This window comes from Culex quinquefasciatus, chromosome 1, assembly GCF_015732765.1.
Source record: "Culex quinquefasciatus strain JHB chromosome 1, VPISU_Cqui_1.0_pri_paternal, whole genome shotgun sequence".
In the NCBI taxonomy this organism is placed as follows: Eukaryota; Metazoa; Arthropoda; class Insecta; order Diptera; family Culicidae; genus Culex; species Culex quinquefasciatus.
Window position 1 is genome coordinate 51,966,245 of NC_051861.1, and position 26,222 is coordinate 51,992,466.

The 26,222-nt window shown below is 37.5% G+C and overlaps 1 protein-coding gene and 1 long non-coding RNA gene across 2 annotated transcripts in view; one reads left to right on the plus strand and one right to left on the minus strand.

The window, feature by feature from the left end:
* The window catches only part of LOC6039306, a 423,209-nt gene that overhangs the window by 31,286 nt on the left and 365,701 nt on the right, over nt 1-26,222 (minus strand). Inside the window, exons 12-15 of the mRNA XM_038248130.1 lie at nt 24,627-24,887; nt 19,673-19,795; nt 18,107-19,489; nt 15,087-15,212 (exon numbers count right to left, since the gene is read on the minus strand). Of these exons, the coding sequence (XP_038104058.1) occupies nt 15,087-15,212; nt 18,107-19,489; nt 19,673-19,795; nt 24,627-24,887 (1,893 nt within the window). The remainder of the gene's footprint in view (nt 1-15,086; nt 15,213-18,106; nt 19,490-19,672; nt 19,796-24,626; nt 24,888-26,222) is intronic.
* On the plus strand, nt 463-1,273 carry LOC119765049. The gene is made up of 4 exons (XR_005276470.1): nt 463-614; nt 673-751; nt 825-892; nt 990-1,273. It is a non-coding gene; the product is annotated as an uncharacterized LOC119765049 (long non-coding RNA).

The window sequence follows — 26,222 nt, forward strand, 5'->3', positions numbered from 1 at the left end:
AAATTTAATCTTTTGTCTTCTAGAATTTTTATAAAATCACTACACTTACAACACAAACAAGAAGCCAAGAACCATCATCATCATCGATTGCGGCTTCCCAGCAGCCGATCGGTGCGGATTGCGCGCTGACTCTCGCGAGTGCGTGATCTCCCAGCTAACCGTACGCACATAAGGCACGTATGCACTAGATATTGGGCAATTTCAAAACCGAAGGTCGATCGTTGAATGATTACCCTAGCACAAAACACAACATGCACACCCACCGATTATGTTTATGCTCATCATCACATCAACATACCGGACCGACATCAACCATGCCAGCATCAAACTAATTTCCCGTTGGGGAAATCAAGTCGAGCAGCCACCCTGGCGACGCCCCGGTACTCACTCTCCAATCTCTTATCGGCCGACGCCAACTAGAGCCGTGAGTGATAAAGCGAGGCGCGATCGGTCAGGCAATATAGCCGATCGTCGCCCGCGGATCGTCATCAGTCACTGGTTTAGCGTAAAGGAGACCGCGTCGATCGTCAACCCGTCAACTTTTCCGCCGGACGATCGACCTCAAGAAGAAGTTTTGTTCGAGGAATCTCTGTGGTGAAAACCGTCTCACCAGTGTAATTTGTGCGGATTTTGTGGTGTTAGCATAAATGTAATTTTGATTGTTTCGCCTAGGAGGAAGAACAAGGCGTGGAATAATAACCGCACTGGAGTGCGAGGTGCCGCGACACCGTAAATTGGTCGTGGTGGAGAGGTAGAGTGGCGACCCTCCCTCGTGTGCTTAATTGGTGTTAATTTGAGTCTTTTTTGTACTTTTTGTGTGCTAGTGAGGTGGCGTCTACGTTCAGCATGGATAGCATGGCCATGCTGGAGTAGTTAGGAGTACTTGAGATCGGTAAGAAAAAGATCTAACCGCCATTCTAAAATAAGTCCCAAAAAATGTGCTTCGTCCCTGAAATGTGTGCTAATTTCTATTGTCTGCCAATGTGCAGGCCTTCATTTCCTGTTTCGCAAGCTAAATTCCATCATGGCTGGAGACGTGGTGTTGAGCAGTGCGCTGCTGTGCATTCCTGCCGACTGGACGGCGGGGCAAATGCACCGGATGGCCGGCGTTCTCGCCGGTGACCAAGCTGGGTTCTGCCCGGGCAGCAACATTGTTCCGGATCGTCGAGGGATACACGGGGGTCACACACACACACAGGTTTACACCCGCAACTCTAGTTTTAAGGACGCCAACTAGGTTTAGTTCGCCAATATAGATGTAAGTACGCTAAAATCCCCTCTTTTATTTCTGTGTAGCTTGAATTTATCCTTGTCTTGGGAGGGCTGGTTGATTATCTGGGATTCTGTTGGAATTCGACCCATTTTTATTGTTTGCTGTGTTCTATTGCATCTGTGCAGGAAATGGTACTGCTGCTATTCAATAGTACTCCATCTTGTCTCATGCTCGCACTTTCCCCGGAAATGGGGAGGTGACAAGTCTTCACCCCAAATTTCAGCCAATTTGGTCAATCCCATCTCGAGATATCGTGGTACCCGTAAATCAACTCGGTGTTCAGAGAAAAACGCTCACAAAGTTTGACAGTCCGCTTTGCGCATGGCAAAAGTTTAAACTTAAATCGTCTTCTACTCACTTAAATCATGACATATCTTCATGAAACTTTCAGAAGTGATTGGAATTCATCTTTTTAAAGGATTTAATAAATATTCGGAATTATGAAATAGGGTCATTCCATCTCAACTGTGCACGAAAAAGTGCAAATTTGAAAATTACCCTCTCCGATCCTGCTCAAATTTGGCAGAGCTGTTGATACTATCAAAACATGCAAGAATCCCGAATTTCATCCAAATCGGACCACCCCCTCCATTTTTGTACCTCCCCAAAAAATCGACTTTTTGGCGATTTTTGACCAAACCTTCTGGTTTCAAACGACGATAACTCAGGAACCACAAATCTTAGAGGGTCGGTCTTAGACTCAATTTTGAAGGAAATTGGACGTAGAATCCATTTCCGCGATCAAAATGTTGATTAATTTATTTTTTCTACCTGTATTGCGCAATTGAAAACTTTAAACGTCCGTATCTCAAAACACCCCAACTTATTTTTTTTATTTGACCTCACCATCGTGTTCCCCGGCCAATTTTACATAAGAATCACTTATCGACAGAAATGAATATGTTTCGTTCCAGAGATATCGAATTTTTAAGTTTTGTCTTTTCGAGATTACCTACAACAGCTTCATTCGCCGCATCTGCTAGAAGCACACTGGCGGGCTGATCAATAACTGCTACCTGGTGTTCTAGGAGATGATTAATTTAATTTATATTTTTATAATTTTACTCAAATATTTATTCAAATGGCTAATAGGGAAAATTCTCGTATGTTTGGCAGGTTAAGTCCTCGCTCCTAGTTTCGTCCAATTTGCCCATTTTCACCAATTAAACAAAACAAATTGCAAAACTTTTGATAGAAACTTGCTTGTTCACTTCTTATTGAGCTATTTATCACTCGATTTCAGTTGAAAACGATTTTAAAGCTGTAGAGGAACGCTGGAATTAGATGCTGTTCCCCTACATTGATCAATCTACTTTTGTGAAAAGAATATTTATTGGGTCATTTTGAATGCACCGTTTTTTACGTGTTGCTAACCGTTTTAGAGTACCTCCGAGGCCATGACTAGGGCCTTTATCATGGGCGGTAGCAAAATAGTGCCATACAGCAAAATCCCCAAAACCTGCTTTATTATTATTATTATTATTATTATAGTTTATTATTGACACTTTACCATTATTTGGCAAATCTGATTTATGGTTTAAAAGATTGATCATATTAAATCAAATTTTATATATTGAGACAGCTCCATTTGATTAAAAGATGATATAGGTAAAGGTACATTTTATTAAAAAATCCTTATACTTGAGGACAGCAGCCGTATTGTGTTCCAAGAATCCAAGAATGATAGAAGAAAAAAAAACACTTACGTTCGGACGGTGTCGAAATCATCGCAACTAAATTTGGGGAATTAGCTGCTTTGCAGCAGATCAAACTTTGTGATTTTCTTACATTTTTCAGTTTTATACTTTCCAGAAATCCTTTTCCTACTCCTTGTGATCGTCCTTCACTAGAGTACAACGTATCAACAAATTCTATTCATTTTAATTCATATGTTTTACTCAATAATGTATCGTGCACTTATTGTTCAGTGTTACTAACAAGATTAATTGCATTTTCCTGCTCGCTCCGTCGGAATCCAATTCTGCCCTTGTGTACTGTGTATCGTTATTGCTCTGTCCTGTGGGTTAGCACAGAAATTCACTTCATTCATTTTTTTTGAGCAGATAAACATTCGCGATTAAACTCCAGTTCCCTACAGTGTTATAAAGTTAATGTTTGCCCAATTTGATAAAGATTATTTATGGTGAAAATTATTTCAATAAATGACCAGGTAGCAGTTATTGATCAGCCCGCCAGTGTGCTTCTAGCAGATGCGGTAAATGAAGCTGATGTAGGTAATCTCGAAAACACAAAACTTTAAAATTCGATATCTCTGGAACGAAACATATTCATTTCTGTCGATAAGTGATTCTTATGTAAAATTGGCCGGGGAACACGATGGTGAGGTCAAATAAAAAAAATAAGTTGGGGTGTTTTTAGATACGGACGTCTAAAGTTTTCAATTGCGCAATACAGGTAGAAAAAAATAAATTAATCAACATTTTGATCACGGAAATGGATTCTACGTCCAATTTCCTTCAAAATTGAGTCTAAGACCGACCCTCTAAGATTTGTGGTTCTTGAGCTATCGCCGTTTGAAACTAGAAGGTTTGGCCAAAAATCGCCAAAAAGTCGATTTTTTGGGGAGGTACAAAAATGAAGGGGGTGGTCCGATTTGGATGAAATTCAGGATTCTTGCATGTTTTGATAGTATCAACAGCCCTGCCAAATTTGAGCAGGATCGGAGAGGGTAATTTTCAAATGCTGTTCCGCTTCAGATGGAATGACCCAATATTGAGATTTTTTACATGTTTCATACATGTAACCCCTTAAACCGATTTTTGAAATTCGTTTCCATTTTTTGGATATCGTAAATCATATTTGTGATGTAGACCAATTTTTCACTAAGAGCGAGTCCACGAACAGGGCAAACCCCTTTGTATGGGACGATGTTTGGATCTCACCAATCTGCTTGAAATTTTCAGGGGTTGTTTGTACATAAAAAATGGCATCTGGGCCAAATATGAGTCAAGTGGTCAAGAAGTGATAGGTCATACAAATTGTTGAAAAATAAATATTTTGATAGATATTTTTTAAGGCATCAACATCATTTATTTCTGAAATATATGGGTTTAGTTCAGGGGTGCTCAAAGTTTTTGAAGGCCGGACCAAATTTCAAGATCAAATGAGCTTGAGGGCCAAATTTACAAAATAAATTATAAAAAAAATGAAATATTGTAATTTTAATTTAAAAGTCTAGAAAAAACAACTATAAGTTATTTTTTTTAATATCTGTAACCATTAGAAAATTTTCGCCAATTGAAGATAATAGAAAAAAGAAAATAGCATTTTCCAATGGTATTGTTGATTTTTTTTTTTGTTTTTGGTATCTGAAAAAAGTTTTCTGAATGTACTTGTGTTTTCAATTAAAATTTTAAGTTTTTATTTGAATTTGAATAGCAAAATGTGGTATCATACCAATTTAAGGTATTGTTTTGATATTGCAAAATTGCAGAATTTGTCAATGATCGAACACCACATTTTGGTATTCTTTTGGTATTACAGTATTTTATCAAATTCCTCTGCAACTATGGAAAATTTTGACCAATTTTGACAAAATAATTAATTTTGCGCTAAAATGATGTCTCAAAGCGAATGCTTTCATTCAAAACCGGAAATTTCAAACTTGATTTTAAACATTTTTGATAAACCCCCTATAGAAATGACTTGAAATTGTGGAAAATTTTCTAAGTCAGGATGGCACATTTTGGTATTAAAGTGTTTTATCAAATTCCTCTGAAACTATGGGAAAATTTTGACCAATTTTGACAAAATAATTAATTTTGCGCTAAAATGATGTCTCAAAGCGACTGCTTTCATTCAAAACCGGAAATTTCAAACTCTATTTTAAACATTTTTGATATACCCCCTATAGAAATGACTTGAAATTGTGGAAAATTTTCTAAGTCAGGATGGCACATTTTGGTATTAAAGTATTTTATCAAATTCCTCTGAAACTATGGGAAAATTTTGACCAATTTTGACAAAATAATTAATTTTGCGCTAAAATGATGTCTTAAAGCGAATGCTTTCATTCAAAACCGGAAATTTCAAACTTTATTTTAAACATTTTTGATAAACCCCCTATAGAAATGACTTGAAATTGTGGAAAATTTTCTAAGTCAGGATGGCACATTTTGGTATTAAAGTGTTTTATCAAATTCCTCTGAAACTATGGGAAAATTTTGACCAATTTTGACAAAATAATTAATTTTGCGCTAAAATGATGTCTCAAAGCGAATGCTTTCATTCAAAACCAGAAATTTCAAACTTTATTTTAAACATTTTTGATAAACCCCCTATAGAAATGACTTGAAATTGTGGAAAATTTTCTAAGTCAGGATGGCACATTTTGGTATTAAAGTGTTTTATCAAATTCCTCTGAAACTATGGGAAAATTTTGACCAATTTTGACAAAATAATTAATTTTGCGCTAAAATGATGTCTCAAAGCGAATGCTTTCATTCAAAACCGGAAATTTCAAACTTGATTTTAAACATTTTTGATATACCCCCTATAGAAATGACTTGAAATTGTGGAAAATTTTCTAAGTCAGGATGGCATGTTTTGGTATTATTTTGGTATTGAAAGGTTTCATCAATTTTCTCTGAAACTATGGGAAATTTGTTAAAAAAATTTTACGAGTTAATTAATTTTGCGCTAAAATGACTTGAAACCCAAAAATGTTAAAGATGATTTTAAAAATTAGTGTGATATACCCACTAATATTTTTTTCAAAAACGTTGAAATATCTCTAAGTCGGGATAACCAAATACTTTGAAAGACGAGTCAATCGACAGATTAATGAATTTTGGTGAATTTCAATTCAGTTTCATATTAATAATACTTATTTTTCAATCTTGTTATTTTTCAGAAGCTTCAAGAACTTCAAGCACAGGCCGTTCATCAATGACAAATGCATTCGGTGTGGTGAAGAATATCACTAATAACAACATGGAATCATCAGGTGAGTAGATTTGGCTGTTGCATATGAATAATTTCCGTTTTTTCACTGATTGCTGCACTAAAAATGGTATGAAAATAGCAAATTTTGGTATTACTTGTTCAAATACCAGCGACCATAATGTGCTCTTGGTTGCCCAGTAATAGATGGTAAAATACCAGGAAATCATACCAAAATCATGTATGTGAAAGACCACAGAAATACCAAAAGATGATTTTCCAAGGGCGCGGGAATACCTAAAAATAAAACCATGGCAATACCCAGTTTTGGTATTCAAGCAATGTTCAAAAATCCAGAAGACCTCAACTTGGTATTGAAATGGTTTCATTTTGAGGTATTATTTTACCCTTGGAATAATATGGTTTGGTATTGTTGTGCCCTTACACATACAAGATTTTGGTATGATTTCATGGTATTTTACCATCTATTACTGGGCAACCAAGGGCACATTTTGGTCGCTGTTATTTGCCCAAGTAATACCAAAATTTGGTATTCCCGTGTTATTTACCCCTGCTCGGGGCATAATCCTTAAGACAAATTTTAAAGGGTCCAGGAATACCAAAATTTGGTATTGATATCAGAGAAAGGTATTATTACGCCTTTCCCTTGTTATTTACCCATGCTCGGGTTGTGCCCAAAATTTGAAGCTTTTCCAAATTTTATTTCCTAAAAAGATTCGAAGCTTAAGGTCAAATTCTCACTGGGTTACATCATTATGTGTCTGAAAAATAAATCGCACCAATATATTTTTCGGAGTTTCATCATTTTGTAAGAACGGCTCTATTTCACCTCTGGTGATATTAAATCGGGTTTTATTATTTATTTTTATTTTTTTATTTTACCCATCACCCATAAAGACTATCGGGGCCGCATTTACAAAGCGGATTCAGTGGCCATTTTTTTTTTCCTAATGTTTACATTCCATAGTTCGCCTTCCCTAAAGTGTCATTATAAGCAATCATCCCAGAAGGGTCAAGATGTTTACGTGTAAACATCTTTGCACGCTTCATTTTATATAGCATTTTATAGATATTTTCAAAGGTTTCAAATACCGAACCTACCAGAAAGTTTTTCAAGGGTGACGTCCCACATTTTTATTATACCACACGCGTTTAATGCAATATTTGATGAATGTTTATTATATAACTTGTCAAAAAAATCATTTCGAAGGCAGAGGCACATTCCCACTCTGGCAAAGCTATAAAAATGTCAACTTTGCGGTACGTCAGCACTTCAACAACAAGCCTAATTCAAAGAAACTTTGTCCTTATCGCTCTTACGACCGAGGTTCGCCGGCGCCATTTTCAAAACCCAGGCCTTCAATGTTCATCATTGCTGAGGTGTGTTTGTTTTCTGTGTGTATGTGTGTGTGCGTGTGTGTGTGTTTGTTCATATAATAACTCCACTTCCACCATGAATTACTAATGATGCTTTCAGACGTTGAACCATTTTGCAAGGGCAAGAGCAAAAAAAAGTTTAAGTTCAACGTATTTTTCTTAATCTGAGCCGTGGTAGAAGTGTTGGTCCCCAATCCCCCCAGAAGGGACACACTACCGGTGGCGCTGTATCACATTTTCACACAGTCTTGATGCACTTGAAGCTTAGAAGACCCCCCCCCCCCCTTCCCCCCAGCCCAGCGGAAGAGGAAACGAGCGATTCGCCACCATCCAAGCAGAGTGTGGAGTCTATAAAAACTAAACTTTTTAATTGCAAAATGGGGACCCATTTCCAGCCAGGAAAGAAACAATTCCAACAGACATAAAACTTGCTCATCTTGACAGGGGACGGGGGATGTTGGCGAACGGTTTTTTGTCTTCCCGCACAATCTACACACGCGATGAGATGCTTGAGACAAAATGTTTACTTCCTGTAATTTTCCGGATGACTTTATTTAGTACTCGGTTAATGACAACTGCTTGTCTGTTGTCATTTGTTTCTGTTAAAAAGGTGCAAAGGACGCTTGTTTCTTTGAGATGATACAAGCAGTTTAGATTTTAAACAACATGTCATTAATTTAGTTGACATTTTATGACTCAAAGTGTCTCATAATTTTGATACTTTTCGATAATTCTTTCCAGCTTTTAATATCAGTATCTTTAAACAGAAATATAAATGAGTCTATATAAATGAGAAAAATAAGCTACACATGTTCCAAATGTTCATAGAAGTCTCATAAAACTTCGTGAATACCAGTTTTCAAAGAAGGTTTGAGTAGTTCTAATTCTCTACAGATTGCTAGGCAAGCTGCAAAAACCTTACCAATTTCTTGGTTGTGCAGGATTGTTATTCTCCTACAACTTATGCAACGCTATGTTTCGCAATACATTTGGGATTGCACCATTCGTTACCTCGAAAATGTGAAATATCCCGTTAGGGAAGATATGGTGCATCGTTTCCGCTCGCTGCGCAACATGCTTTAGTGAATTTTTACAGCAAGATGGATTTTCCATAAAAAAAAACAAGCTCCACCGAGTTGCCATAAGCGGACGTGCGGGAGTATTGAGCAATATTCTGGGAAACTTTTACCAGTCTGATAACGGCATTCTATCTCCTCGCTATTTTTTTTTTGTTTGTCACGAGCATGGTATGCTTTAAACGATAGGGAATCCCACCATGGAATGGCTGTGGATCGAAGTACTAAAAGAGTGATTTATTTAATCGCTTCCGCCCACTTTTACCAGCACTTTTCTCCACAGTTTTTTGCCCTCTCGGCTCTCTAGGATAGGCAAAATGTGAAAACGATTTGTGGATTAATGGTGGATATGAGGCCCGGCTGTTTTCGGGCTGTTCCAGGAAAATTCTGGCTGCTGGCTCATTAATTATAACCATTTACTATAGGGGCAGAGAGGCAGTGGGTGATGGCTGAAACTTAAAACTGGATTAAATATCATTTACTTTAATGATATAAAACAAGGATGACAGGTTCGGAATCAATCATGAATCGATTTCCATGCTGGATGTTTATCTAGACACCTTCCATCATCAGAAGAAAATAAGTCGCTTTAAACAACAGTAATCCTCGTTGTTTTGTCATGAATAAAATTCAACATGATATTTTATTCGATACTGGTGCCTATTGGATTCACAATACAATTTTGGTGAGTTCAAATGGAAAGTTGGCAAGGCCTTAAGTTCAGCTTAACACTTGTAGCACCAACGGGGTCAAAACATACGCGAAGCACCAAGGGGGTCAAACAAGTTGGAAATGCAACTTCAACCGGCTGTATCTCGACCGATTTGGATGATTCTTGCTGCATTCGATCCGGAAGAATGTCAAGAATCACTTCCAACAAGTTAGATCAAAAACAGATGCGTTTACCTTGAGTTATAATAAAAAAGGCATTTCCAACTTTTTTTTCCAATGGTTGTATTTCCAACTTGATTGATCCCTTTGGGGGTACAAGTGTTAACGTGGTTTACTAGCTTTTGATATCCCCTACAAGCAAAATTGACGAAAATGCAGACAACTCCCTTTAAAATTATTTAATTGAGATGCTTCACTCAATCATTTTGTTGCATTTTAAGCCTCTTTACATTTTAATTATAGAAATTTAATTGAATTTTGCCCAAGTTATAGCCTTTTAGAGATTGTTGACGTTTTTGAACCTTTAAACTTTGTGTCCACTTTTCGTTGACCTAGAGTGCTTATATTTGACCAAGATGCTTATTTTGTATGATTAAACAACCCATGAATTTCAGGTAGACTTGTGAGGTCAATGAGATAGGGTTATGCTTTTCTTTAGTATACTTGTTCTTAAGCATAACCCCTAACTTCTCTAAAAAGATTTAGAATTTTGAAATCCAAGATGGTGGCCAAAATGGCGGTGATTAAATTCTCAAAAATGTATTTTTTATTTCTCGTTTACTATTTCAAAAGCTCCTATGTACATAGGAAACCCATGGCGAACTGGTGGTTTTGAAAAAGTAATCTAAATTTAATAAGCGATAAACCAATCAAATTTGACTGAGGTCATATTAAGCATACAAATCCGATGGGTATCTCGGTTTAAAACATTCTGCTTTCACCACGTCGAATAAAACGCAGATTATTATAAAATTATTTCAATTCTCAAGCCACTTCGACTGTGCCAAAAACCAACCCGCATTTAAATCAATAATCTGATAACCTTAACCCCCCATCAGGGAAGCTTTTAAAACAGGCTCCTACAAAAAAAAAATCAAGAGTATAAAAATAAGCAACAACCATTCCAAGTAATCTTGGCCCATTAAAACTAATTTGCCGTAAATTTAATAAACAGATAGAAGCGACGCCAAATGCCACCACTCTGTTGAACGGGACGTGAAAAAAGTCTGAGACTAACCATTTCCGTTTTGGCCCCTGCCTTGGCCCTAGGGCAGCCTGATAAAAAGGGTGTCCAAAAAGCGCACCCAACTATTGTGCTGCCAGCTCAGGGAAGAAGAAGGAGTTTTCCACGTTGCCGCTGTATTAGTGAGTAGTTGTAGAATGTCTGTTTTCGCTCCGTCGTCCGTTGGGCCACATTATTGTAGAACCCAGGGATGGAGAGAACTTCTCGGACGGATCCGGCGTCGTCGTCGTTGTCGTCGTGGCCATGGCCGTGCGCTTTCCGCACTCATCCGCTTTATACGAGCCGACAGAGTGCTCAGGATAGCCATTAGCATCATTTTTAACTTTCCCATATCGACAACACACACACACCTACACGTTATTACACACATTTCGACGCCGTTGTACTGCCTCATTTCACTTATTTTTTTTTTGTAAATTTTTAAGGTTTCAAACTATATCCCTGGTAGATGTGATTTGATGATTTTATGATTTTATGATTTTATGATTTTATGATTTTATGATTTTATGATTTTATGATTTTATGATTTTATGATTTTATGATTTTATGATTTTATGATTTTATGATTTTATGATTTTATGATTTTATGATTTTATGATTTTATGATTTTATGATTTTATGATTTTATGATTTTATGATTTTATGATTTTATGATTTTATGATTTTATGATTTTATGATTTTATGATTTTATGATTTTATGATTTTATGATTTTATGATTTTATGATTTTATGATTTTATGATTTTATGATTTTATGATTTTATGATTTTATGATTTTATGATTTTATGATTTTATGATTTTATGATTTTATGATTTTATGATTTTATGATTTTATGATTTTATGATTTTATGATTTTATGATTTTATGATTTTATGATTTTATTATTTTATGATTTATGAGCCCTCATGAGACCAGAAAGCACAACAGTGACAATTTGAAGGGAGGTACGGGAGTAAGTAAGCCGGATCCGGTTATTCGCGCTCACAGTTTTTCGTTTTTCTTCTATTCCATTCTCACTCCGTCGCCATGTACACGCCAAATGAGGATTAAGTGGCAACCGAATAAAATAGACCATTGAGCAGGAGCGTGGATGAACAGTGGGAAAACAGCAACGAAGGAAAAAATGCCCCGTCGGCAGCAGAGCGGGAAAATAATATGTTTGTAATAAAAAGTTCAAAAATTACCGCCATTTATTTTTATTGTCACGCTGCTGCTGGTCGTTGGTTTTATTCATTCGCCTTTTTTATTTTCTCACATTTCGCTCCAGGGACTGCAACTTCAGCGTATCTCCGGTGTTTCTTTATAATCTGGTTTAAGAAAAATCTTACCGAAATTCCTCGAAATTTATATTTCCAAACAAAACCAGTTTCAATTAACATGCGGTTAATTGTTTTAAAACTTAAAGAAAAAAAAATAATGTCCAAACGACACTTAAAAAACTATCTAAGCTGGTACAAATTTCATTTAATGTTTTTGGGGCAAAAAAAAAGATTTTTTTTCTTAAAGTTAAAATTTCAATGGAAATTTAAGTGCAATCAATTAAAATCAATTGAAAATGCTTTCTCCTGCATTATTCATTGTGTGCATGTTTGGTTAATTTAAAAATCTTTTGATTTTTTTTATTTAAAATGTAAAAAACCGCAAAAAGTTTTTTTTGCAGACATTTTTTGCCTTCCTCACCTTACTGAGGAAAGGCTATAAAATCACTCGGAAAATGAACTTTTTAATTAGACCTCCTAGACCTACCTTCATTTGTACATATCGACTCAGAATCACCAGCTGAGCAAATGTCTGTGTGTTTGGCTGTATGTAGACATTTGTACCAAATCAATGTCACTGGAATATCTTGTCACAGGCTCAACCGATTTTGGCCGGAATGGTTTTAATCGATTCGTCTTAACGTTCCCTAAGTTGCTATTTAAATTCATGCAGTTTTATCACGTATTTAAAAAGTTATGTCAAAAAACTGTTTCATATTAAATTAAAATTATGGTAAAAAGGGTGGTTTTTTCATGAAACCCTAACATGTTATATATTTTTAGAAAGCATATGAGAAGACCTTTTAGGTGGAGTAATAATTTTCAAGATCTGACTTACCTATCTTAGATTACAAGCAGTTTAAAAAATTCCTTTTGAACAAAAAAACTCTAGAAGTGTTCTTAAGAAAAGTAGGCCAATTATCATAATAAAAATCATCAAATTACACAACTCGACGTTTTTAAATCTGAGGTCAGTAAAAAATTTAGTTTCATCAAGGTATGATAAATTTTGGCTTTTTGAATATGTAAAAGGATGTTATAGGATTGCATGAAAAAATAATCCAAAACTAGTGAGCACAGATTTGTTTAATAACCTTTAGATTTCTTAACAACTCGCCAAAGTTTTGGAACGATTTATTTAGTCCACAGGCGCAATGCGATTCAATTTTCTATGGAAATTTGTATGGGAATTCTCATCTTTTTTGAATTCTATATTCTAAAATTCCATGTTTCACTCTACATTAAAACCAGACTCACATTCGGATGCTCTGAACGTTTTAGGTTAGTTCTGAACACCCACATTTACAATTTTATTTGTTGACATGGAAATCACTAAACTTTAATTCTGTCGATTGAAGCGTGTTTTGGAAGCCCAATTCTATCATGCCTTGACAAAACTGAGGCGTTTACTGACATCAACTTAGAAAATGTGGAAGCAACATTTTGGCTTCATATTCCGGTTGATTTATTCCCAATCTAAGACAGAAAACTCTATAGAGTTATTTACGTGCGCATGTATTGCGTGTACGTGCACGAAAAAAAGTGAGGTTAAATTTTGTCCGGCCAGCAAAACCAAATGGTGCGCTAGTGTGTGTACGCGAAACGTCATAAAGCTCTATGCATTGTTCTTTAGACCCACATTATATTTATACACTTTTTTTAAAGATTTGTGTGTGTGTTCCAATCTTTCGAAATAAACGGAACGGAATCGACCTAACACATCTTATAATGTGGCCCTCTTAAACCTTGCAGTTTCGTCAACGGATCCACAGGCGTGTATCGTTCTTTTTGCGACAAGACTTCGCCTCCTACGTGTGATGGTATGGCACGAGGAGAGGGCACCAAAAACCTTTAATAACACTTAGAATTTTTGCGTCTGCCTCGGGATTGGAACCGGCAACCTCTGGATTGTGAGTCCAGTGCGCGGTCCGATTGATCCACACAGGCAGACAATCTTTCGAAATAAACTTTTAACAAATCAAAGACAAACCTCTCGGATCATCTAAACATATGGGATAACCAGACAGCCAGACAAAGTAAAATATTGTGCAGATCAAATAACATGAAGCAAATCGCTTTTTTTATGTAAGCCCAACAGCAAAATTGTCCCGATAATCTGGGCACCTGGGCGTATCGAAATCGGCACGTCCTTCCTCAATGATACCAATAATTCGCTCTGTATCGTAAAAAATGGTTGCTCCCACGTGGCAATTTATTTTCGAATAAGCCATCCCCTGCTTTTGGTCACTCGGTGTATAGCTTTTCGTAAATCTCGACAATATTTACACGGTTCTTAACCACTTTCACCCCTTTTTTGTCGCTCTCGATGCCCCTTTCTTTAAATATCATCCTGAGGCACACTCTTAAGGGATACCATCGGGTTTCCTTCCTGTGCCTCCGTCTTGGGCGCCACCCGAGAAGAAAAAGGGGTCACTGCTCTGAATAAAGGAGTAAATTGGTTCTGTCACCTGTCCCCGACCGATTTTGAGCCAGCCGGGGGGAACCCACTTGTATGGGACGCTCACGTTCAGTCCTTCGATCGTCATCGGATTGGTTTCGTCGCTCGCAGTTTCTCGAATTATGTAGTGCTTTCCCCTCGAATGAGCAAATAAATACAGCTCTTTTCCCCCTTTTTCTCGAATGTTCTTTTGGGGGCCAGAGGCTGGTCACCGTAATAATGCACCAGATTCGAGAACAGTCCATTTCTTGGGACTTTCGCCTAATCCTTTCTGGAGCCCCCCCGCTATTGATGGTGAGAGGAAAATGAGGGAGGCGGGGGAGTGGAAAAGGACCCGAAAGTAAATCTAATAATGGAAGGTTCAATGCACAAACCCATTTCCCACCACCGTCTCCTTCGAAGTAGCGAGGGGCCACTTGATTGTGCTCAGTCAGCCAAGGCCGTCAGCCAAGTCAAGTCAAGGCAAGATTTTCCTGAACCTTGTACACTCGATGGTTTTAGAAATCCAAATTTCAAACCATTTTTCATTTTAGTAAATTGAAAAAAATGCATGTTTTCAGTGAAATATGATGCATCAACGTGAGCTCAAAAAATGCACAATGAAAGCTGAACACTTGCTCCTTGGATCCCGATGTCATGAACTTTGTTCATTTTTACGCGACCCCAGTTTTTGTAGGTCCCATTCGGTGGATTCTAAATTTACTGTTATACTTTTTCGTTAAATGTGAGTAAATGTTTTAAAAAGAACCGAGTGTAGTAGTGGGTTTCATGGAAATACCCAGCTATATAAGTCGCACACCTACCTGTCCTTTTTTCAGCTTCATTAATCGCTATGTCCTCGAGAATCGTCGGCTCCGAGCGTCCTTTCTGATTTACACTGTAAGCAATCAGGTGAAGGGTTGGCGTGTAAGAATCGCTAGGGCTCAACTCTGAAATAGAGAAACGAAGCGAGAAAATAGATACGGTGAGAGAGAGAGAGAGACATAGAGAAACATAGCGAGATGTATGGATCTGGGAGGGAAATTGAGTTCGACCGGCGTGGGTAATAAATAGGATTACACTCAGAAATGAAGAAACAAAAGTCGTAAAAGGCACAAAAGAAAATTGGCATCCTCTGGCAGCGGAGGACAGGGCCACGTGGCGTGTGGTTTACTTTATGGCTGAAAACTCCTTCACGGAACTTACTCCTCGGGGTTGGGTTGCCAACTTTTCTTGGAATAAATTAGTTTTGGTAAGTGAAACCGAAAACACTTGACCTTTGCCGCGAATATTGGTCCCATGACACTGGCAGCCGAATTTGGGTACTGTGAGGTTTAGTTTATTAAGTGTACAGGAATGATAGCAGCGAATGACAGTGACTCTTTTGAATTTATTAAGCAAAGCTAAATTTTGTCATATCAACTTGCTAAATATCCTAACATTGTTTTTTGTGCAAGCCGTAACGTCCCTATCTTTAAAATTATTCTAACGTCACGAAATTATTTAAACACATTTGTCTGTGTTTTAATAGGCCGTAGCATATTTTTTTGCAAACTTACCATTGAATACCATCAGTGAAACAAAGGGTCTAAAAGGGTGAGGTGGGTTCAAAGTGATTTTTACGGTTTGTAAAATATCTCAAATTCTTAGACAAGCACACGAAAAAAAAAAACATAAACAGTCTACCTATGTGATTGGTCACACAAAAGATCATAAAAAAATTACATCTAGCATCAAACATGGTTTTTGGTAACTTGGACAATGATGTTAAATCTTCAATATTTTGGGCATGTTTTGAAGGCCTTTTGATAACCTATCCAAGGGAAGGTCGGATGGTTGATCCGGACACTGTTTTCATACAGATAAGTGAGATCCGGCTATGAGAAAGTACACCCAGAACTGGACATCAGCATACAGTCATCCCACATATTCGGAACACCCACAAATTCGGAACACTTTTGTGATAATTTGTCAATAGCATGCCAAATGAATCTTTTCTGGCGACCCTTCTATTTTTAGGACCTTTATTTGGACATTCTCTTGCTATTTCACTAGCAAAAGGAGTTCTTTTTTTTTTAATAAAAACTGAATTTCGAGACTGTTTGAGCTGCAAAACACTGCCTCCAAATTGCCTGTTCCATAATTGTGGGATGTTATTGTGCCTCCCACAATTGTGGAACACCTGAATTTAAAAGATATTTTCACAAAAAAGTTATCGGACCATTTATAAAACATTATTAAGCTTTAGTTTCATTGTTTCCAGTGTGTGAAGTCATTATTTTGTAGGAAATATGTGCTCCTGGAGAGAATCAAAGTTTATTTACATCCGTAAGAAAAAAGTGTTCCGAATTTGTGGATTTCAAGGGTCAAAGTTTTTCTTCAAAAATTTGATATAAAAGTTAAAATTTGCCGTTGTTCGATACATCATTCGAAAGATCGCAAGAAATGCTTTCAAATGAAGGTAAAAGCGAATCATTAAGTTCAATTATCGATTTTTTTATGATTTTTGGAACATTGGCAGATCTGTAAACTGTTCCGAATATGAGGGATGGCTGTACGAGAGGATAAAGAGCACGATTCGGTAGTAAAATGGTACTGTGTGCGGACTGAGAGGATAAATCCCGAAATTACCGAAAGTACTTTACTCATGGGTTCATCTTCAAAAAAAAGTTCATCTATCAAAAAAAAAGAAGTACCGCTACCGAGGCTCCAACCCAAGACCTTCGGCATATTGAACCGTGCCTTTGCCGTATGGGCCACCATGGTTCGGTGACTAAGTGTCGGTCATTTGTCCATATAAGCCACTAATAGGATGAACTGTTCCAATGAACAAATGAACACGCGAGAGGACTATACTCTCGCATAATAGCACTTTCCTCACGTTTGTTTTCGTGAGGACTATCCCCTCGTTCTTTAACTTTGGGTGTACATAAATATAAATTTAAGTGGTCATAACTTGAGACAGGGTTGCCAGATCATCCATGTTTTGGATTTGATGATATTTGGTGCGATTTTCATCCATTTATGCAACTTCAGGAAACATGAGAAAACAAATTTTTATACATGACTTTTGAAGTACTTATCAAAACTTCAAAAACATCACATGCGACGTATGGACCCTAAACCAAGTCGAATGAAACTGGTTTGGTCAAAATCTTTTGTCTTTTGGGGGCTTTTGTCCACCTCCAATTAAGAAAAAAAAAATAACAAAAAAAATCGGTTCAGCCAGTGCTGAGAAAACTGAGTGACATTATTGGTCACATTGTGGATAGTAAATTTTTCGAGCAGTATGGTATGGTTCACACAAACGTTTCATCTCATAACATATTTTAACAATAGAAATAATAAAGAGTTCCAAAGTTAAACGTGAAGACTTCCATCATTGTCATGATTTTTCGTTCAAAGATATAAATTTTGCGTCACTTTCAATATTTTGACAAAATTCCTTCAACAAGTTGTTAAGAATAGTGCCCTACACATGCTGATTCCTTTTGGTAACGATTATCCCATTCCTTGTAATGTTATGGAAATCGTCATTAATCAATGATTGCCAACTAGGACGCCAATGACTGTGCCACAAAATTATATAAATTTTGAAGCACAATTGATTTAGATCAAAAATTCCTTCAGTGGCTTCAAGATGGCAACAACCGGCACATGCTGATTCATTTTGGTGCTGAAATTCGTTAAATTGAATTTAATACAGAATATTTTATAGTGATGATCAAATTTCTTCGAAAATGATCAACGGCTTCACCTTAATTGAAAATAAAATAACATTAATTAATGCTCAAATTTAAATGTGTATTCCTTTCAACTTTCCAATCAAAGCTTTTCCACTCACCAGACAAATCTATCCGGAACAGTGGCACATCGCTAAGTGCACTTGTGATGTTGAGTCGCAACTTGCGCGTCCGCGAGTCGTAGGCTTCAAGAAAAAAGTGCTGCGGCAGGCCCCCATCGTATCCTGCCACACACTCGAGCTCCAACGTCGTCGGCACCTCCGACGCTCCTCCTCCTCCGTTGCTCTCCACGTAGTGGCCGTACGAGTGGCTGGGACCATATCCTGTTGGTGATGGTGGTCCAAGACCGCCCCGTCTCCCAGCGTCCTGTGTTCCGTCCGACGACGAGTGGTACCGATTATATCGAACGTTTTCCGATCTCAATTTTGCTGCAATCGGTGCTGCATCTCTCGTACTGCCGTGATAATTATTCCCTTCACTATTCCCACTGCTGCTGGCAGCACTGTAGCCGGCCTGACCTGACCTAGGTTCGATAGTTCTAAGGCCTTCGTTCTCGTACTCGTCGCTACTGCTGCTGGTGCTATTGAAAATTTCATCATCATCATCGAAATGTGTTTTATTTATTTCATTTTCTAGATTTTCATTAAAACGTTTCTCTCTCTTCATCCGCCTATGATTAGCATCGGAGCTGGTGCCTGCACCGGTGCCAGTGTTGCCAGCAGCAGACGAAGAGCTGCCCTGCTGGAAGCCGTCTCCGACGAGCGTTACGGTGTTAAACAAATTCATGCCACTATTTCTTTCATTAGTCGAAATTGTTTTTCTCTTACTCTCTTCCACTGACGCTGCTGCTGCTGCTACTGCTTCTGACGACGACGATTCCGATGATGGCGAGAAACTAGATGAACCGGATGCTGCTTGGCCCAATGCGGACGATATTTGGGCTGCCATCAGCACCTCGACACCCTTCCCAGCTCCACCCTCGTCCGTGTCCAGATCCGTGTCACTTTCATCCGAGGTCAATCCCACAGTTTGACCAGCTGCACTAATTCTTCCACGGGTCGTCAGACCGGAACTTCCCGCCGCTTCTCCGCCAGTTCGCCCGCCGGCATCGTTTTTGTGTTTGATCTGTTCACGTCTCTTCGATACAGTGCCCGACGACGTACTCTTCTGATTAAATTTTGTAATATTCGTTTGTCGTTCGTTTGACACGTTCCGATCTTTAACGAATTGTGTGCTGATATAATTAGATTCCCGATATTGCTGACCTACGGTGGCACCATTAGCCGACGAGGACGAAGCAGAGACGGCACCGGTTTCCATGTCACCGCCACCCGGTCCGTAATAGAAGGACGACGAAGATGAAGATGCTGACGCTGCAGATGAATTAGACGACGAGGACGAGGACGACGCAGAACCTCCTCCGTGAGTCGCCAGCAGCGTCGAGTACGGCCGGAGGGTGCAGTTGCGCAACGGGGAGGGCTTTGCTGTGGTTACCGAAAAGAAATGGAAAGAAATAAGTAAGAGAATTTTTTGATGTTATTCCGCGGCAGGATAATTAGGTGAAAATTGGATTGGAATTGCAACGGTAAGCGGGTTTTGGCCTTCCCGTTCACATGTTATTAGATTCTTCGAGGGGGTGGAAGAAAGCGAGAAAGAGACTTCCTTACCTGCGGGGACGACCTGAAAGAGACACGGTTCCAGCTGCTTGCCAATTGAGTTTTTGCCCCAACAAGCGAGCGTGCCATAGTCTCGTTCGCTTTTGGGCGTGTACAGCAGCTCGTAAATGGTTTCTGGAATAGAAAAGCAAAAGAAAGTTGCTTAAGTTAGATTTCTTGAATTAATGAATTTGCATGAGACATACAGTTTCTATCAAGCATTTTCCTGACAATCTGTGAAATATATTGGTATCAATCAAAACATTGAATAAAGAAAAAACAACTCTAAGCGATTTTGCAATACAATTGCAAAACCATCAGCTGGTGTGAATTCGTCAGCTGTGTGCTATCTTGTGACATACAGTATGTAAAAAAAGTATTTACACCCCTTGGGCACTATGCACATTTTGTGATGAAACATGTAACAATTTAAAGTTTGACAGAAACCTAGTACTACGTTTTGTTCAGAAACTCATGCCGAACTTTTTGCTACAAAAAGCTCATGAAAAGATGTTTTCTATAAAAAGATATATAACAAATACTATTACAAAAATAAAAAAAAGGTGCAAAAAAAGTTTGTACACCTTTCGAAAAATTAACATAAATAATGTTATTTGTTGACAAATCACCATAAATCCAGTATCCCAATTCTAAATAGGCTATCTTGACTGATTAAATAAAATTATTTGGATTAAATATAAAGTTTACTAACTACTTAGTATAAAAGTTTATATAACTCTGGAAATTCTATATAAAACTTATCTAAACTTAATTTTGCAAACTTTCAATTTAACTAAATGTCAATATATTACCATAGAATTGCTAATTAAATATTTTGGAGTAGAAATAACACCGTTTTGGGGGTCTTTGTATCGCTAGAATAGATTTTTCGTTGGAATTTCGTACCAACCCGGAATTACGTCATCGGAAAATCCGCCGGCATCCGAACCGGTCCACGATTCACAAGTCAACCCATGTGGCATCGAAAAGGGCATAAAATTTCCGATCTTTTGTTACCCATAGAAAACCTAGATGTATGGAAGTTGGAATCCCAATTTTACACCAAAAACAATTTGACCACTATTTTTTTATGTAAAATTAAATTTGCAATCGAAATGTACTTTACAGATTTTATGATAAAGGGCTCCGTTTGCCAGATACAGCCACCGAAAGATATCGACATTAGAAAATGGTGGGTTGTTTGAGTGAGACTTGGAAAACTTAAATTTGCATGTTTCTTTGTTCTTTAAGCAGCTGTATGTCAGCAACCAGAGTTTCTATTTTCAACATCTCTTAGACAATTTCATAGTAACATTTCTGAACTTTTCAAAAAACATATTTTTATAAATGGTTACTCATGGACATGGAGTTTTTTTTTTTTAAATCGAAAAACTGCAAATATTTCGTAAAAATCAAACTTTTGGTGTCTATATCATGAAAACGGAGTACCTTTCGATTGCAAATTTAATGTTACATAAAAGATTGTGGTGATTTTTTTTGTTGGTATCAATTTTCGATTTTTTTTCCAAAAATCACTACTTAAAAAAAATCATAACTCGGCGGTAGATTTTTGACCATACTTCTCTATAGCTCAAAAGTTGTGGGTGTTTGTCTCCTAAAACATATCAAAAAATCTCGATAATCAAAAAATACACCTATTTTTTGTCCCTAGTCCTCAACAATATTAAAAACTTTGCCGAAGACACCAAATTGATCGGAAAATTCACTCAAAAGTTACAGCTGTTTAAATATTTACGTACCATTTTTGTATGGGCATGTGCCAAAATTGTATGGAGACATGTATGGGAGAACCAGTGACACAAAATAGCTTCTTTGGTCATAGGGAAAACCCCCACAAAGTTTGAGCCAAATCAAAAAATACAAATAAAATCCATTTCCGATTTTGGTAGAGGTTGCTCAATTCTTAAGGGCGAGTCCACGAACAGGGCATACCCCTTTGTATGGGACGTCGTTTGGACCTCACCAATCTGCCTGAAATTTTCAGGGGTTGTTTGTACATATAAAACTAGCATCTGGCCAAAATATGAGTACTCTAGGTCAACGGGAAGTGGGGCAAATCGGGACACAAAATTTGAAGGTTCAAAAACGTAAAAAATCGTAAAAAAGACTGCAACTCGGGCAAAATTCAATTCAATTTCAAAATTCAAAAAGCATCTGAAAGGGCTTAAAAAATGCAACAAAACGCAGGGAAGAGCATCCCAATTGGTTGAATCTAAAGGGTGTTATTGGCATTTTAGTGAAAAAATAGCACAATTTTCAAACTCAAATAAAAAAGTGTTCCATCCAGATATCAACTCGGTTCGACCTGCAGCTTGTAGGGGACATCTGGGACTACCATCTGAGACTGAGAACGCTTTGGGTAAGGCAGTTCAACATATTAAATAGACACTTTTACTTTCAGTGAATTTTTTGGTTGTAAATTTTTGCTCGGGGACCCCTTAGATCCCATTTTCTGATGATAATTTTATCATATTCGTGTTCCTGAGACAATTTCACAGTAGAAACATGCATAAAAATGTTTATTTTCATCCATTTTAACCCTTTGAAAAATGAAAGTTAAAAAAAATTGAGATGCTGCTTTTTTTCTGGTGTCACCTAGTATCCTTGGAAACGAACTTGAATTTCAATAAATGTGAATCGAAGATTTTTTTAACTTTCATTTTTTAAATGGTTAAAATGGATGAAAATAAACATTGTCATGCATGTTTCTACTGTGAAATTGTCTCAGGAACACGATGATGATGAAATTATCATCAGAAAATGGGATCTAAGGGGTCCCCCGAGCAAAAATTTACAACCAAAAAATTCACTAAAAGTAAAAGTGTCTATTTAATATGTTAAACTGCCTTACCCAAAGCGTTCTCAGTCTCAGATGGTAGTCCCAGATGTCCCCTACAAGCTGCAGGTCGAACCGAGTTGATATCTGGATGGAACACTTTTTTATTTGAGTTTGAAAATTGTGCTATTTTTTCACTAAAATGCCAATAACTCCCTTTAGATTCAACCAATTGGGATGCTCTACCTTGCATTTTGTTGCATTTTTTAAGCCCTTTCAGATGCATTTTGAATTTTGAAATTAAATTGAATTTTGCCCAAGTTACAGTCTTTTTACGATTTTTGACGTTTTTGAACCTTCAAACTTTGTGTCCCGATTTGCCCCACTTCCCGTTGACCTAGAGTACTCATATTTTGGCCAGATGCTAGTTTTATATGTACAAACAACCCCTGAAAATTTCAGGCAGATTGGTGAGGTCGATGCGAGATGGGTATGCTTTGCTCGTGGACTCGCTCTTAAAATAACTCAGACAGAAAAATGTTCCATCTAGATATTAACGCAGTTAAGTCCTAAAATTTAGCTTATATTTGTGATATTATTGTTCACAACAATAAAACTTATTTTTCTGAGTACGACCGCAAAGGATTTAAAATGGCTCTTAACAAGGGGATCTTAGTTAATCCATCAAAGAATGTTGTCTTGTCGAATATTTTTTTTTGCATAAAAATGGAAAAAAGTGACCAAAAATGGTTTTAATCGTGTTTTTTACCGTTGAACATTGAGCTTGTAACATTATTTCGACGTCATCGTGCTATCTTGTCACACCCACCATTTCGACATTTCGAGAAAAACGCGTTTTAATGTTTGATCTTGAATAAACAAAAATGAGTGCACGTAATGTAAACAATAACAAACACGTTTTTTTTTGGCTGACCATTATGTGCATTGTCCCGTAGTTTGGTTGAAGTTGGTTGCTGGAGTCCCGAGTTATAATTACAAATGTTTACGGTAGTCTGACTTGTAAGTGCGTCAGACGCGTTCTGACCTGTAATCCCTTTGGCCAATTGTCACAGTTACATCAAGATTGAAACTTCTTTCATACGAAGAGCAACAAAAATGCACGGAGTTTTTTTTCGGATTTCGTTGAATATCTCAGGATTGAAATAGAATTTTTGGAAACTGAGAAGGTCAAAAAGTGAGACATTGTGAGCTGCACAAAATGGCGTTCCTAACTCAATTTGGCCCAAGTACGACAAGTTAGTACGATGGCGACGATTTGGGACTGAGAACAATTTGGATATGACAGTCTAATATATAAAATTAAGGTGATTTTTTCAGGTGTAAATTTTTGATCAGAGATCTAATTAGAGTTCCTGAGCCAATTAGACAATATAAACAGGCATGAAATAGTATACCTACTTTCATCCATTAATGCCCTTTACAAAATGAAAAAGGTCTAAGTGCAAATGTATTGCAAAGTGACTTCAATATGCATGTCTTTGGGTGGACTAACAAATAGTTGATTGCTTTTCTGGTGTAGGTAAGGTCAAATATACAATCAAATAAGTCTAATATTGGTCGAACCAACTATGTTTTTGAAGCTGTATTTGAAATGCAAATCAATTACGAAAAATCAACAATTACCCAACAGAGTACATGATACTGTTGTTCAGCTGCAGTATTTATTTCAAATAAAATCATCTGTCTGGCACCGTAATGGCGTGAATCGAGGTGAAAATATTTACCCGCCACAAAACCATTAGGATCGATTATATCCAATTATTTCGCATCAGTGGCTCATAAAAACACGGGAGGTTGGGAATTCCACCGATAGATGTGGTCATAAATCGCTTACAGTTTAGAAAGACTATTTGCATGCCACCAATTGCAAACATGTTAACCATAATGGATAATTTCATAAATATTGAATGTTCATGAACAATCAGAATCAGTGGACAATTATTCATCTGTCAACTTTTATATGTGCACAAATGTACCCGGGTTGTGGGTTGGTTTTGTGTGGAACCGACGATGTTTTTTTCAACAGCAATAAACACAATTAAATTTAGCAAACGACCTGTCAATCATTCAAAACTGTTGTTTCATTGTGGGACGGTCCCCACTTTTTGAACAATGACAGATCCCTTCCTCCCTCCCAACCCGACTTACCCGAGTTTTCATCCATGGCATCGTACAACGGGGCCATCCCTCCACCCATTCCGGAATCGGACGCCACCGATGACGACGAGTGAAAGTCCTGCAGCAAGTTGAACTGGCCGCTGGTCACCTCGAAGCGTTCGCCACTGTTGGAGAAGTTCCAGTCGAACGAAACGTCCAGCGGATCGGCAGCTACATGACACGGCACCGGAACCGTCTCGTCCAGCGATGCACCAACAATCATGATACTGCTCGAGGCACAAACTGGCGCAACTGCAGAGAGAAAATAGTCGGAGGAAAAACAAACACATGAAGGCAGAGTATATACTAAATATTCATCCCACAGAAAAAGGGGCCCCCAGCATCGCTGCTCCAACCTCGCCCTTTCAAAGAGCCTCCCTCAAAAATACCCCGTGGCGTAAAGAAAGGGCACACCCCACGCCTGAAGGGAAAGTCCCGCCTCAGCCCCACCAAGCCCCGAAAAAGGAAGAATTTTTAATTTATTCATTTTTATTCATTCGGGTAACGTTTTACGCTCTCGTTGCATCCGTGTCACTGGTTTGCTGCTGCTTTCCATAAGCCACCGCTACTGGGTTGACTGCTACAAGGTTGGATTCTCAAGGAAATCATGTTTTCAATAGGTGAACTCAAACTTACTGTCAAGTTTCCAAGAAAATATGTTTTTTTTTTTTCATTTTCATACAAATCTACATGTTGGCTCATAGCCTATTTCAACAACTCGTGGGTTAACTAAGTCATGTCGAACGATGGATTTGGCCCATGCTTTCTCTATGTCAAAAGAAGCCATTTTACATTATTATTTTTTTATTCTTCGAATTCCCAGACTTCACTTCATCTTGTTTTATCAATTATTTGGATATAAGTTCGCATAATATGTGACAAAACTGTGTTATTTGATGAATTCTAGCATTAACTTTCATTTCAAATTTGTTTGAACGCTGTAGTCAATGCCACATCACTTAAATAGTTTAAAAATATGAGTTTAACACAAAAAGGGAAAAATTCATTGAAATATTTCATAGGCGTCCGAAGCACCGGGCAGGCAAAGCAGAAAATTGTGGTTCTGATATCCCCAAACTCTAGCAAATTTTTAAACAAAATATCAATTATTTTGATGTTAGCAGCTTATTTGAGACCTAAAGAATGCACTAAAATGACAGTTCACATTTGTGCGATACATAAGTAAAAATGAGTGTCCGGAATTAGAAGCATAAGTGTTCGAATTTTGAATAAGCTGCGAAGCACAACAAGCCATTTTAATCTAAAAACTCTGATTAAAAATGCTTATAAAATACATTTTTCGCATGCATTCTCTTGAAATTGACTGTTAATACTAAATCTTAGTGCGGGATTTTTCAAGAACCGGGATTTCCTGAATCCCGGGATTTTTTATAATTTGTCCCGGGAATTCCCGAAAAAAAAAAAAACAAATTTTGTTCTGGTAATTCTGATTTGGTTGTGGACCTCAGAATCGATAATAATTTTAAAGCATTAAAATTTGTATTCGGCATATATCAGCATTAATTATGTTTATTAGGGCAAACTGTTTAAACTTTAGTTTACCGATCTGCAAAATGCCTAGCGCTT